The sequence below is a fragment of the Erythranthe guttata genome, chromosome 9 (genome assembly GCF_056151865.1).
Source record: "Erythranthe guttata isolate IM_541 chromosome 9, IM_541, whole genome shotgun sequence".
In the NCBI taxonomy this organism is placed as follows: domain Eukaryota; kingdom Viridiplantae; phylum Streptophyta; class Magnoliopsida; order Lamiales; family Phrymaceae; genus Erythranthe; species Erythranthe guttata.
In genome coordinates this window covers 15,512,148-15,525,527 of record NC_142541.1, presented here as the reverse complement: position 1 = coordinate 15,525,527, position 13,380 = coordinate 15,512,148, and the positions used below count along the sequence as shown (strand labels likewise).

Below are 13,380 nucleotides of genomic sequence, written 5' to 3'. Positions count from 1 at the left end.
ATATTTTGGGGTAGAAATTAAAAATAATAATTCTTAATTGTGAATATAATATTGTCTTCATATATTATATGTATTTCTTTTAAGGAAAAAAAACACATGATTGTATTTCCATTTACAAAATAGCCAAAAACGTAATTAGTGGATTGAGTCAAACATTGTGTGAATTTATTATAAATAATATATTCATATCAAACATTAATCATTCACTTTATTATTACAATTTTCCTTAATTATTCAATTTACTTTAATTAACTGAATTATTAATTATAACATTACTATTAACATAACCAATTAAAAATGGAAAATATGAATCAACCATTAATTTTAGTTGGTAAAAAAATCCGGTCATTGATGCAAATTGTATGTTTCAATATATGAATATAATATAAAAAACAATAATTATATATATATATTGGAATAATGTAACAGTGAAAAAATATAAATGTATAAATTATTCAAATATAGTTTATTCAAATTTTCTTCGAATATTCCAAAATGTTAAAAAAATTACATTTTTTATTATTCAAATACACTAAAAATTTCATAATTATTCAAATGCATATTTAAATTGTTGTTTTATTAACATAACTATTTAAATTAAAAATTCAAATAAAATAATACAAAAAAGAAAATCGGAATATTATGTTTTACGGAAAATTAAGTAAGTAAGAAATAATATTTTTCGAATTTTTTAAATATAAAATTTATGAAAGAATATGTATATGTATTAATATTTAAATGAGTGTGCAAATGTTAAATAGGAAAGAATAAAAAATATTTATAAAAAAAATATAACTGTAAATTTAAAAAAAAAATTGAATTATATTATAAAAAACATACTAAATTCGAAAATATATATGTATAATATAAAAAAATTGAATATTCATACGAAATTCCAAAAACATATTTCAGAAAAAAAAAATTCGAATTTATAGGATATTAAAATGCATGAAATATTATATATATATATGTTGTAATTATTAAATGAGTGTGCAAATTTGAAATAGGAAATAACTTAAATATATCCCAAAATAAAATTGACAACTCACCAATTGAAGAATCTACCTCATCAATTGAACTCCAACTAAGCAATTTTGATAAATGACATCAACATTTGCCACATGTCAATCATTGAGGGCATAGATCCTCTTTTTATATTATATATAGATGATTCAAAGTCGTTAAACATTTGAACAAACTTTTGAATAGAATTATTAAAAAATAGAAAAAAAAATGAATAGTGAATCGAATTTTATATTAAAAATAATGCGAAACAATAATAAAATGCTACAAAATTATTGAAATAAAATTATATGAAAAAAATAGCATTAACATTGGGAGTTGTTTAAAATATAAAAATAAAACCAAAACTAACAGAACATAATATACAAAAAGAATAATTCAAACTTATTAAAAAAATGTATAAATATTTGAATGGATATATTAAAAAAAGTGAAATAAAATAGAATGGTAATTTAAAATATCTTTTGAAAGCAATAGAAATAAATAAGTAAATAAAAATGATAAAGCATCATTGAAATAAAATTGTATAAAAATTATAATAATAAAAACGGAAAAAACAACACTAACAAAATATCATCAGCCAACTTTTTTCTTCTTTCATTTCTTGCTTCTGGCGTCGGAGTGAGGTGAAGATGAAGATAAAATCGAGTGGACAATTTTGCTTTGGTGTTGGATGAGAAATGTGGTTTTATACTTGTATTGAGTATCATAATTAAGTTAAATATGTATAAATAAGGAAATAACCATTTATTATATAATTAACATAAATGCTGATATTCAAATTTGTAAGAAAAAATAAAATATATGATTGGCCAAATCAAAGGAAATTCAAAATTTCCTTATTAAATATCAATATAATATTTATTTTATAATTAACATAAATGTAATAAAGAAATCATTTTTTTGAAATAAGTTAAATAATAAATAAGACAAAATGACATAAAGACTAATTAAGGAAAGAAGTCCACAAATAAAAGAAATGAAAAGATTTGGGATCAAAATTGAAGATGTCAAAACTTCAATTGTGTATTCTCCCTTTATATATTATATAGATATAGATTTCTAATTAAAGGGTATTTAGGTCTTTGTATTTCGAAAAATGCACCCCCACTCGCATATATGGAGTGTAGGGACTAATTTTCATAGACCTCATTGCTAATATTTCCAATTCAGAGTTTTCTTAGCAATTCGAGATTACACAGGGGTGGTAAGCGTTAATATACTTCATTTATATCCTATCATGTTTGATGCAAATTGAACATTTTTTTTGTTATTTATATTACAATTTGAAACTGAAGTATAAAGACAAGCATCTACTATATATTAATGGAGGCTTAAACGGTGATATATTTTCTTATATTACCTAAGAATTTAAAATATGTATTTTCTTGCAAATAGTATTTTATAACTCTTGAATTAATTCATTCATAAGCAAAAACTAATTGCTCAAAAGGATATACTTTTTCATTAATATTGATTTACTTATTTTTGAAACTGAAATATATCTAAGAAATGAAAATTTGAGAGTTTGACCAAATAATTGTCGCACTCATCATGACTCACCCACAACCCCACTCACAGGTGTACAGTTGACTTGGAAAATGTCAATAACAAACTCTGTGTCCATTGAAGTCTTTTTTTAATTAATTATCAAAAAAAAAAAAGAAGTATTTTTTTAATCTTTCTGCATAAAACTCTGTGTCAGTTGTTCAAATAAAAAATCATCATAGTCTTCATCACGTATTTAACTCTTTTTTTTTAAATGCAAACAAAATTTCATTGATGTTGATTTATTTTTAAAACTGAAAAATATATGTGGGAAATAAAATGCAAACAAAAATTTGAAAGTTTGACAAAATAACCGTCGCACTCATCACAGCTGGACAGTTGACATGGAAAATGTCGATGTATTTTTTTAATCTTTGTGCATACATCTCCACTTAGTCACAATTATTGATCAATATTACCATCAGAGAAAGGAAAGAATTAAGCACAAACCATAATAATATACACAGAATTTAGAGAGAGAAAAAAAAAACTGTTTAGCGATCAATCATGGCAGCCAATGCTATCTATTCTGTGTTGGGGCGGGTTGCGGGTCTCGGAGCAGGGCCGGGCCTGAACCAAGTGAATTTGGTGATAGGCGTTGACAAGGAGATTCAGATTCTTTCCGATGAGCTGAAAAGGGTTATAAATGTGCTGGATGATGCGGAGAAGAAGGGGTGCAAGGACAAACTCGTCAGAGACTGGCTGACGAGGCTCGAAAACACGACCTATGAAATGGACGACGTGTTGGACGAATGGAATGCGGCGATTCGCGAATTTGAGACGGAAGAACATTCTTTCGATAATGTTTTACTACTTTTGTTGTACAAGGTACGCTCCTTCATCCCTTCGTGTTTATTGTGTTTCGAGAAAGTTGTTGTGCGTCGTGATATTGCCTTGAAAGTGAAAGAAGTGGTAGCACGGCTTGATCTAATTTTGGCGGAGAAAGATCGGTACGGTTTTGCGACCACGCCACAGCCATCTGACCGTGAATTATGGCGGGGTCAAACTACTTCTTTCATCGACTTAGAGGAAATTTATGGCCGAGAATTAGAGAGAGAAGACGTGGTGAGACAACTTGTGGGTGAAGGTGGTAGTAGTGAAGAAGGATTAATAAGAGGCATCCGCGTCATATCTATAGTGGGTGTGGGTGGCCTTGGGAAGACAACTCTTGCTCAACTAGCTTATAACAATAGTCAAGTAATGAATTATTTTGACTTAAGAATTTGGATATCTGTTTCAGATCCCTTTAACGAGGTTGAGATTGCGAAAGGGATTGTGGCAAGTGTGGAAAAGTTGGATGAACCCCCAAGGACCAATCAATTGGAAATGCTACTGCAACGTCTAAAAAAGTCTATTTCAGGGAAAAAGTTTCTTCTTGTTATGGATGATGTTTGGACAGAAGACGATATCAAGTGGAAACCCCTGAAAAATGCTCTCAAAAGTGGTGGAACGGGTAGCAAAGTTTTGGTAACAACTAGAAACGAAAGGGTTGCAATAATGATGATGGGAGAGTTTATCAAGAATAATTGGATGATCCATCGTTTGGGAGTTCTCAATGATGAAGATTGTTGGTCATTATTAGGTCGGATTGCCCTTTGTGGTAAGAACAAAGATCAATGTGAAGAATTTGAGAGCACAGGTAAGCAGATAACCAAGAAGTGCAATGGATTGCCGCTTGCAGCAAAGACTTTGGGAAGTCTCTTACGGTTCAAGACTACATTGGAAGAGTGGGAGAGCGTGTTGAATAGTGAAATATGGAAGTTGGAGGAAGTAGAAGACGACCTCTTCCGCCATTTGTTTATGAGTTATAACGAGTTGTCCCCAACATTGAAGCGTTGCTTCTCTTATTGTGCCGTCTTTCCTAAAGATACTAGAATATATGTGGATGAGCTAATAACAAAATGGATGGCAATGGGTTACCTAGGATCGAATGCCCATGATGACTGGAAAGTTAGAGGGAGAGGGTACTTTGATAATTTAGCAATGCGTTCTCTGTTTCAAAACTTTTATATGAAAGACGGCGATAAAGAGATAAAATCGTTTATGATGCATGACATTGTACATGATTTCGCTGAATTCCTGAGGAAGAATGTGGGATCAAGAATGAAGAACACAACTTGCAAAGACTGTAGCCCTTTGTTAGTTTCCCGAGTCGAAAAATATCGTAGTTTATTTGAGTGCAAAGAAGTTCTTGATCCACATGTTTGTGATTGCCTAACAAGTGTGAGGTTACTTGATTTAAGATGTTGTGGGTTGCAAGTCATTCCGAAAGAAATAGAAAAATTGATTCACTTGAGGTGGTTGAACTTGAGTAATAATAAATTTGTTGGTGATGATCTGAAGTCTATTTGTAAGTTGTATAACTTGCAATTTCTTTGGGTTGACTGGTGCGGGCTACAAGAAATTCCTTTGGAGATTGGGAATTTGAGTGAGTTGATACACTTGGATTTGAGCTGGAATAGAGGACTGGGAGAGTTGCCGGAGAGCCTGTGCAATTTGAGTAAATTAGAAAGCCTGAATGTTAATGAGTGTCGTAGTCTGTGTGGACTTCCACAAGGGATCCACAGGCTGAAGAAGCTCAAACATTTGTATAATGAACGTACTGAATCTCTGAAGCAATATCCACAAGGAATAGCCGAATTAACGAGTCTAGTCACATTGAATAAAGTCCTTCCTTTTGATGGGAGCCAGGTTGGGTGGTTGAAGAATTTAAACCGACTTAGTGGAAAACTGGAGTTGTTGATTGAAATAAGCAGTTGTGATTCAGTAGCGGTGGTGGTCGAGGATGCTCGTGAAGCGGAGTTGGCGAAAAAAACGCAGATTCGGGAACTGATAATAAATTTTGATGTTGATGAGCCATCATCATCAACATCGGTTTGGAATGAAGTACTAGATGCTCTTTACCCACACCAAAACCTCCAACAGCTGACTATCAGGGGCTATAACGGCTCTCGACTACCGGGATGGATTGTGTCGCCCCTGAACCAACTCACATCTATTGATCTCCACTATTGTGAATTCCTTGTGTCGCTGCCGCCGCTGGGTAAACTACCGCTACTGGAGACTCTTGAGATTTTTAATTTACCTAAATTGGAATATGTTGGACGGGAATTCCTGGGAATAGCAACATGTTCATCATCGAGGGGTACTATTGCTGGTGGCTTCCCCAAGTTGAAGAAACTGAGATTTGAGAAATGTATCAACTGGAAGAAGTGGGAAGACATTACGGTGGAAGAAGAAGATAATGTTGCTATCTCAATAATGCCTTGCCTCACGGAGTTGGAGATCCATTTCTGCAAGGGATTGACGGAGCTGCCGCAACGCCTCATGCGAAAGGTTTCATCATCATTGAAGGTGTTGGATATTTATGGTTCCAAACTGGTAGATGCTCTGAAACCACATCCAAACCTGCATAAGCTGATGATTTATCACTATGAAGGCTCTCGACTTCCACGATGGATCACGTCCCCCCTCAACCAACTCATAAATGTTCAGCTCTGCGATTGTGAAGGCCTTCCGTCGCTGCCGCCCCTGGGTAAACTACCGCTACTGGAGACTCTTTGGATTCAAGATTTATCTAAATTGGAATATGTTGGACGGGAATTCCTGGGAATAGCAACAACAACTTCGTGTTCGTCGGGTACTAATAATAATATTGATGGTGGCTTTCCCAAGTTAAAAAAACTGTCATTTTGGAGCTGTCGAAAGTGGAACAAGTGGGAGGACATCACCACTGCCCAAGAAGAAGATGAAGAAGAGTATTCAATAATGCCTTGCCTGATGGAGTTGGAGATCTGTTTCTGCTATGGATTGACGGAGCTGCCGCAACACCTCCTGCAAAAGGTTTCATCATCATTGAAGGTGTTGGATATTTCTGATTCAACACAACTGGAACAAGTCTACGGGGACAACGAGGGTCAACCCTGGAAATCCATTTCCCGCCACAATCCACACCTTCGCCTCTTCCATTAATTAATTAATTAATTAATTCCTTGTTTTTTTCATTGTACGCATCATCAATATCACTTGTACTATTAGAATAGAGTTAGATAATGAATTATAAAAACAACACTCTACTATTTCACCCTAATCCTAATCCTAATCCTAATCCTAATATATTACTAAATTAAGCTACATATACATATTATTAATGGAAGCTGAAGCAATAACTACATAAAAGAAAACCAGTTGTGGCATGGCCAAGAAATTAGATCCTGCTCCAGAAAATGGTGCTGGTGCTGGTGTTCGTGAAATCGGGTCGTCGTGCATCAGCGAAATCACTTCCACATTTAATCTTTGCCCGTTTTTGCACCGAACCGGGTCGGAACTCACAAAGTATGCCGGGCCGGGTCGACCCAGATTGAAAACGGTGTTTCCATCGTCGAATACGGAGATGGGGTGGGTTGAGTTGCAGTGGTAGTACCCCCATTTGTCCACCACCACCACCAAATCATTCTTGTACACGAAACCTTGTTTTACAATAATAAATAGTTACATAAATATTAATGAAGATCAATTACACATAATATAACTTGAAAATTATTATATTATATATATATTAAAAAAAAAAAAAAAAAAAGTACTTACGGAGAGAATCTCCGACATGGAATCTCATGGTTGATGCCCACCGGGTGTACATTTCAGTGTCGTTGGCGGCTGGCTGCCGCCAACCCTCGTCGCCGCCAACCTTGAACCCCTCCGCCGCAGTGGCTGCCGGAGAAGAACTTGTGATGACCAGTATGAATAAAGCGGCAAAGCCGAAACTCAAACTCCTAAAAGAAGCCATTAAAAATCTGTTAATTAATATTTCAATTTCTGAAGAGGTTTGTTTATATCACCATAGATATATATAGTGGGAGGAGGGATTTTCAAATACTGGAAGTAACCGTCAACAAAAGTGGTGGAGCACGGCGGTTACTGCTAGTTGAAGAAGGTCGTGGTGTTTGACTTGGTCTGAGAATTATCCTACGTGGCCACATCATTTTTTTTCTTTCAACGAAACACAATCAACTTCAAATTTTATGCTGCTTTGCACCTCTATGTATAATATTTATTATTTTCCAATACATAAAATTAAATATATTATCTAATATCAATACCGCAATAAAGAAGCCACAAAACAAGTTTGAGTTTCACAAAAATGAAATATTTAATCATACAATTAAATATGCTTCGCATTTCTGTCAAGACTAGACTAATATAATATACAACAAAAAATAAACTCATAAACCAACGAGAAATCAAATCAACCAATAAGAAGCACGTCTCTATCTTTTAGGACCATAATATAGCAAAATTTTCTTCGTGCCTGAATGCAAGAAAGAAAGACGAACAATATCAAATATTTAATCGTATACTTCTAGAACCTTAATCGATGAAATCCAGTAGTGTATACATATACAAATTAAAACGCGATACCTTCTAGAAGCATGCGGATACACTTCACCGGTGAGCTGCTTCCACGTCAGCAATAATATTTTGCAGCTGTAATAATTTTGCTGACCTGATATCAAGTATACTAGGTGGCATAGATTGAATAGATCCATGTAACTCAACCAAGTTAAAGAATTCTTGCTTGGTTAAACTCTTCTTCTCAATAAGATTGTCGACAACGGCATCCATAAGTCCTCGGTTTTGCTCAAGAATCTGTGTGAAGAAAGTCCGGAACAAAACCTTAGTATTTTGTTTAGTATTGTTTTAAGGGGTAATAATGTCTTTATGACGTACCGATTTAGCACGTTCGTAACAGATGTCGAGGATCTGCAGTGCCTCTGAATCAATATCCTGAAAATCAATTTTTTGCATCTCAAGTATTTGTGCAGGGATATTTATTCCCTTTACAACGGAAAATATAATAGTGTATTTTTTTTAATTTTTTTTTTTTAATTTTGGCAAGAATTCAAAATATAGAAGGAAAATTACATTTATCCTATTTGCAGTCGGAGAAGACGATAAGGAGAAGACGAAAAAAAGCAAATAAATAGTTTTTTTTCGTGTACCTTGCATAATGGTGGGCTACTATCGGGAGACGTCGGAGAAGACGCCAAAAAATTCAAAAAATAGTTTTTTTTGTGGATTTTTTTCTCTAAAAAGCTATGTTTTCGATGATGGCAGATATTTTCTTGAATTTTCACGGGTTGTTGATGATTTTGCAGAAGAATAATGACCTTGAATCTTAGCTCTATACCAAACCAAATTTCGTCGAAGAAAATGTTGGAGTGGTGGGGCGAAGCTGAGACTGAGGATATGGAGGTAGGTGAGGCCGGAGAGAGTGTTCGCCGGAAGGAGAGCGGCGGTCAGCTATGTTCAGTGTATTTTTGTAAAATTGCAAATTAGTCCCTGACTTAAGGAAAAAGGGGGCCTTTTTGAAACTTTAAGGGACTGAATTGAAAAAAATGAAAATTTTATTTGGGGCTTATTTTTAAAATTTATAATTTAAAGGGTATTTGAGTCTTTTCACGTCAAAAAATCGAAACCCGATCGCATATTTGGCGAGTGGATCACACGACCAGTTCGTAGGGGTCTTAATGTCATTAACTATGCAAATACAATACAGGAGGTATGTGCTAATTGTTTAGCAAAATGAGTTTTTTAGTCATATAAGTTTATTAGTTGAGAGTTTTAATCCACCATGTTTCAAAATCAGAATCTTAGTCCTGTAAGTTACAAAAATTGGGAATTTTGGTCCTATGACCTGCTATAACAGGTAATGTGATGGGTTCGTTGAATGAGTTAACATTTAAAATATAAAAAAAAAATATAAAAAATTAGGTGATGTGGCTAATGAGTTGGATGATTTTGGAGAGCAATTTAATCATCAATGTCAAATTCACCAAAATAATGAGAAAAATGTAACATATTAATTTATATATTTATTTCTTTGTTAAATTTACAGTAAAGAACCACAGTAAATCATTGAATAAAATCTACCATTATATTTTTATGAAGGAAATAAGACTAACTAAAGTTTAATTAGGCAATGTTTGGAAGGGTTTTGGATCTTATTTTGATTTCATTTTGAGAAAATATGTTTTGGGGGAATAATTTGAGAATGAAAGTAATGTTTGTTTGTATTTTGGAAGGAGACAAAATACACTGTAGTAGTCAAATCATGTTTAAAGGTGTTAGAAAAAAGTATTTTTGAAGAAAAAAATTGAAAGATGAAGTGATGTTTATTTGTTTTTTAGTGAAGACATTTTTTACTGTAGAAGTTAAATCATTTTACTGTAGCAGTCACATCATGTCTGAAGGAGAGAGAAACTTTTGAAATTGTTTTGAGAAAATGATTTGAAAAGTGTAATAAATCCCATTTTGTTTTGGGGAAACAATGAAAATAAAACAAAAATGGTTCCAAACATAACCTTAATACTTATTAGTTTTTAGGGTAAATTACAAACACCCCCTGAGGTATGGTCAAATTACAAAAACCCCCCTTGTTTGGATAATTACATCTACCCCCCTCAACTATGATTTTTTCTTAGACCTCCACCTTTATGGTGCCAAATTCAACATAGTCATCTAGATTCCGTGAAATGTGCTCTAGTTTGTACTCTTTTTGTGTAAAAAATACAGTTTCCGATGCACCACAAACTGATATATACAAGCTAAAAATCACATATTATGATCATCTTGCTTCATAATGTAGAGTTTGAATGGGATAAAACGGGTACAAAAGTGATAATATTCCATATAATCTCGAAGATTCCACTAAATTTGATGAGTTGAGGGGGGTGGTTGTAATTATCCAAACAAGAGGGGTGTTTTTGTAATTTGACCATACCTCAGGGGGTGTTTGTAATTTACCCTAGTTTTTATATAATAAAAGTAGTAATTAAATTCATATTTATCAAAATATTTCATTTTTTACAAATCTATACTTAGTGATTACAATGAAATTGAACAAACAATCAAATTTAACAAAAATACGAAAAAAATAACTTTTATGAAAACTTGTTGTAAAGTTAAATAAAATGCACAATCATAATTAGTATAAAAAAATTAAATACACATTTATGAATTAACCAAAAAACAATAAACTATATTCAAAACTCTATTAAATTAAATGTACCAAAAAAACATTCTAGAGCCTCCAAACATAAAATACGTTATCAAACCAAGAGAAATAAATATCAATAACGAGTAATAAAATATAGTTAATTACTATTTTTATCAATTGAAAGCTATGAAATATTAATTAAAAATAGTTACTAAAAAAATGCTTATTTCATTCATCAAATAAAAAAATGATGGTATATTGTATTTCCCTCCAAAATTGTCTAACTCATTAGCCACATCACCTAATTTATTTTTAATCTATGTACTTTTATACTGTAAATGCCAACTCATTCAACTAACCATCACATTACCTGTTATAGCAGGTCATAGGACCAAAATTCCCAATATTTTTAATTTACAGGACTAAAATTCTAATTTTGAAACACCATGAAATAAAACTCTGAACTAGTAAACTCACAGGACTAAAAAACTCATTTTGCCTAACTATTTTGACATAGTAGCTTTTTTAACCATTGAGATTACAAGGGGTGCCAGATGCTAAAACCTCCATACTTTTATGTCCGATCAATTTCTTATTATTATTTATATATAGGGCAAATTACCAAAACCCCCCTGAGGTAAACCTAAATAACGAAAATCCCCCTCATGTTCTCGTAATTACGAAAACCCCCCTTGACTAACGGATGACCGAATTTTTTTAACCGAAAACGTGAAATGTCTATTATATCCTTCTGTTAAATATGTAAAAAATAAAGGGCAAATTACCAAAACCCCCCTGAGGTAAGCCTAAATAACGAAAATCCCCCCTGGCATCCCTTTCAGTTGATGATTTATTGCTCTTATAAATTTATTTATTACTTTGTAATTTGTATTGATAATTTGATATTATAATTTTTTATTTTATTTATTTATATATTTTAATTGATTTTATTTATCCAGAGGAGTATTCATACGGATTTATGCTTTTAGCTTGAATGATGTATGGTTGTATTTCTCGAATTGTAAAATATTTAATTTTATATATAAAAATAATTAAATTTTGAAATCTCTTTCATTGATTTGTTTTAATCCAATAAAAATACATTGTAGATTCATAATGATTGATTATATTTGGGTTTAATTTAAGAAAAATAAGTATTTTGTACATTCATAATGACCCCTCATTTAATAAAATGCTTACAATTACCCCCCTAAGGTTAATTTCGTGTACAAGGGCAAAATTGGTATTATCGGAGGAATATTCCGGAGAATAAAAAAGATTCTATCGAGTCTAACACCGTTAGAGCGATTTGTAAGACGTCTGCATACCTCAGGGGGGTTTTCGTAATTACGAGAACATGAGGGGGATTTTCGTTATTTAGGCTTACCTCAGGGGGGTTTTGGTAATTTGCCCTTATATATAATATATATTTTATTTGTTTAAACCATAAAAAATATCATGGACTAAACTGAAATTTTGAAAACATGATTCTGGGACAAAAAAAATTCTGGGGTGAATCTATAATTTTCAAAGTTTCTGATTTAAAGGGTATCCTCACCGACTGAATCTCTGGGCGGCGTCGATCTACACCGTCCGACTCCAGCCCGGGCCCACCGCTGACCGCCATCCACCGTGCGCGAACCGATCTTCATCCGACCGAGTCGGTCCTCTTTCCGATCGAGTGTGTGTCGGTGCCGACACGTGGCCATCTACATTGGGTCAATTTCTGAGTGAAGAAAATACCTCACGCGCTCACCATCTTCAACGAGGTGGGCCCACCAACCTTTTTCATACTAAGGGGTGCACCAACCTCAAACATTGAATAACAGAGATTGGGAAACCGGATTGTGGAGATTCAGAAAAAGTGTAATAATTTCTGTTTCTTTTCTCCATCGCGATTCAATCAAGGAGTCAGCAGTCCTTCGGTTTCTCCTCCTGTTTTTTTTTTTTTTTTTTTGGAAACATGAAGGACTGAGTTGAAAATTTTGAAAACTTCACTTTGGTCTGAAATGTTTGGGGTGAATTTGTAATTCTAAAAGTTTCTACTTAAAGGTAGGGCTGGGACTTTGGGATCGGGATTCGGGATCCCGTCCCGTCCCGATTAGAATTTTACTATTTGGGATTAAAACTTCGGGAATTCGGAATTACGGGATTCGGGATTGGGATTAGGAACAAATACGGGATCGGGATTCGGGAATTGGTTCAATCCCGATCGGGATATTTTAATCCCGAATTAGGAAAAAAGAAAAAAAAAACTAATAAACACACACACACACACACATACACACACACACACACACATATATATATATATATATATATATATATATATATATATATATATATATATATATATATATATATATATATATATATATATATATATATATATATATATATATATATATTTGTCAAGGAGATGAGAAATACAGTATAATATATCGTTTCAACTTATTTTTAAATTTTTCAAATTTCATTTGTTCCAAGTTTTGTGGTAAAAATAAATAGTGCAATAATAATAGTATTTATATAATATATTCAAGTTGGTTTAATGTATAAAATAATATTAATGAAAAAAAAATTATATATATTTCTTAGTTTTTAGCCAAAATATGGGATTCCCGATCCCAATCCCGAATTCCCGAAATATTTAGGGATACCGATATTACCGGGATTTAATATTATGGGACGGGATTGGGATTTAAAATTTCTATCCCGAATCCCAAAATCCCGATCCCGAAAATCCCGAATTCCCGAAATCCCGTCCCGAACTCACCCCTACTTAAAGGGTATTTAGGTTTTTTTTTTAATTT

At 32.9% G+C, this 13,380-nt stretch overlaps 2 protein-coding genes across 3 annotated transcripts; one reads left to right on the top strand and one right to left on the bottom strand.

Moving 5' to 3' along the window:
• Positions 1 to 3,078: 3,078 nt before the first annotated feature.
• LOC105975459 (putative disease resistance protein RGA1) lies at positions 3,079 to 6,543 on the top strand. The gene has a single exon (XM_013000658.2). The coding sequence runs from the start codon at positions 3,079 to 3,081 to the stop codon at positions 6,541 to 6,543; it is 3,465 nt and encodes a 1,154-aa protein (XP_012856112.2).
• Positions 6,450 to 7,879, bottom strand: LOC105975795 (early nodulin-like protein 7). Of its 2 annotated transcripts, XM_088823102.1 has the most exons (3): positions 7,794 to 7,879; positions 7,159 to 7,281; positions 6,450 to 7,040 (listed from the first exon to the last, which is right to left on the bottom strand). In XM_088823102.1, exons 1-3 carry the CDS (start codon positions 7,795 to 7,797, stop codon positions 6,703 to 6,705), a joined length of 465 nt encoding a protein of 154 aa, XP_088679228.1. In that variant the 5' UTR covers positions 7,798 to 7,879; the 3' UTR covers positions 6,450 to 6,702. The 2 variants fall into 2 exon arrangements, with proteins under 2 accessions (XP_088679228.1, XP_012856480.2); XM_013001026.2 differs by lacking the exon at positions 7,794 to 7,879 and having other exon boundaries at positions 7,159 to 7,484.
• Between the last annotated feature and the right edge of the window lie 5,501 nt (positions 7,880 to 13,380).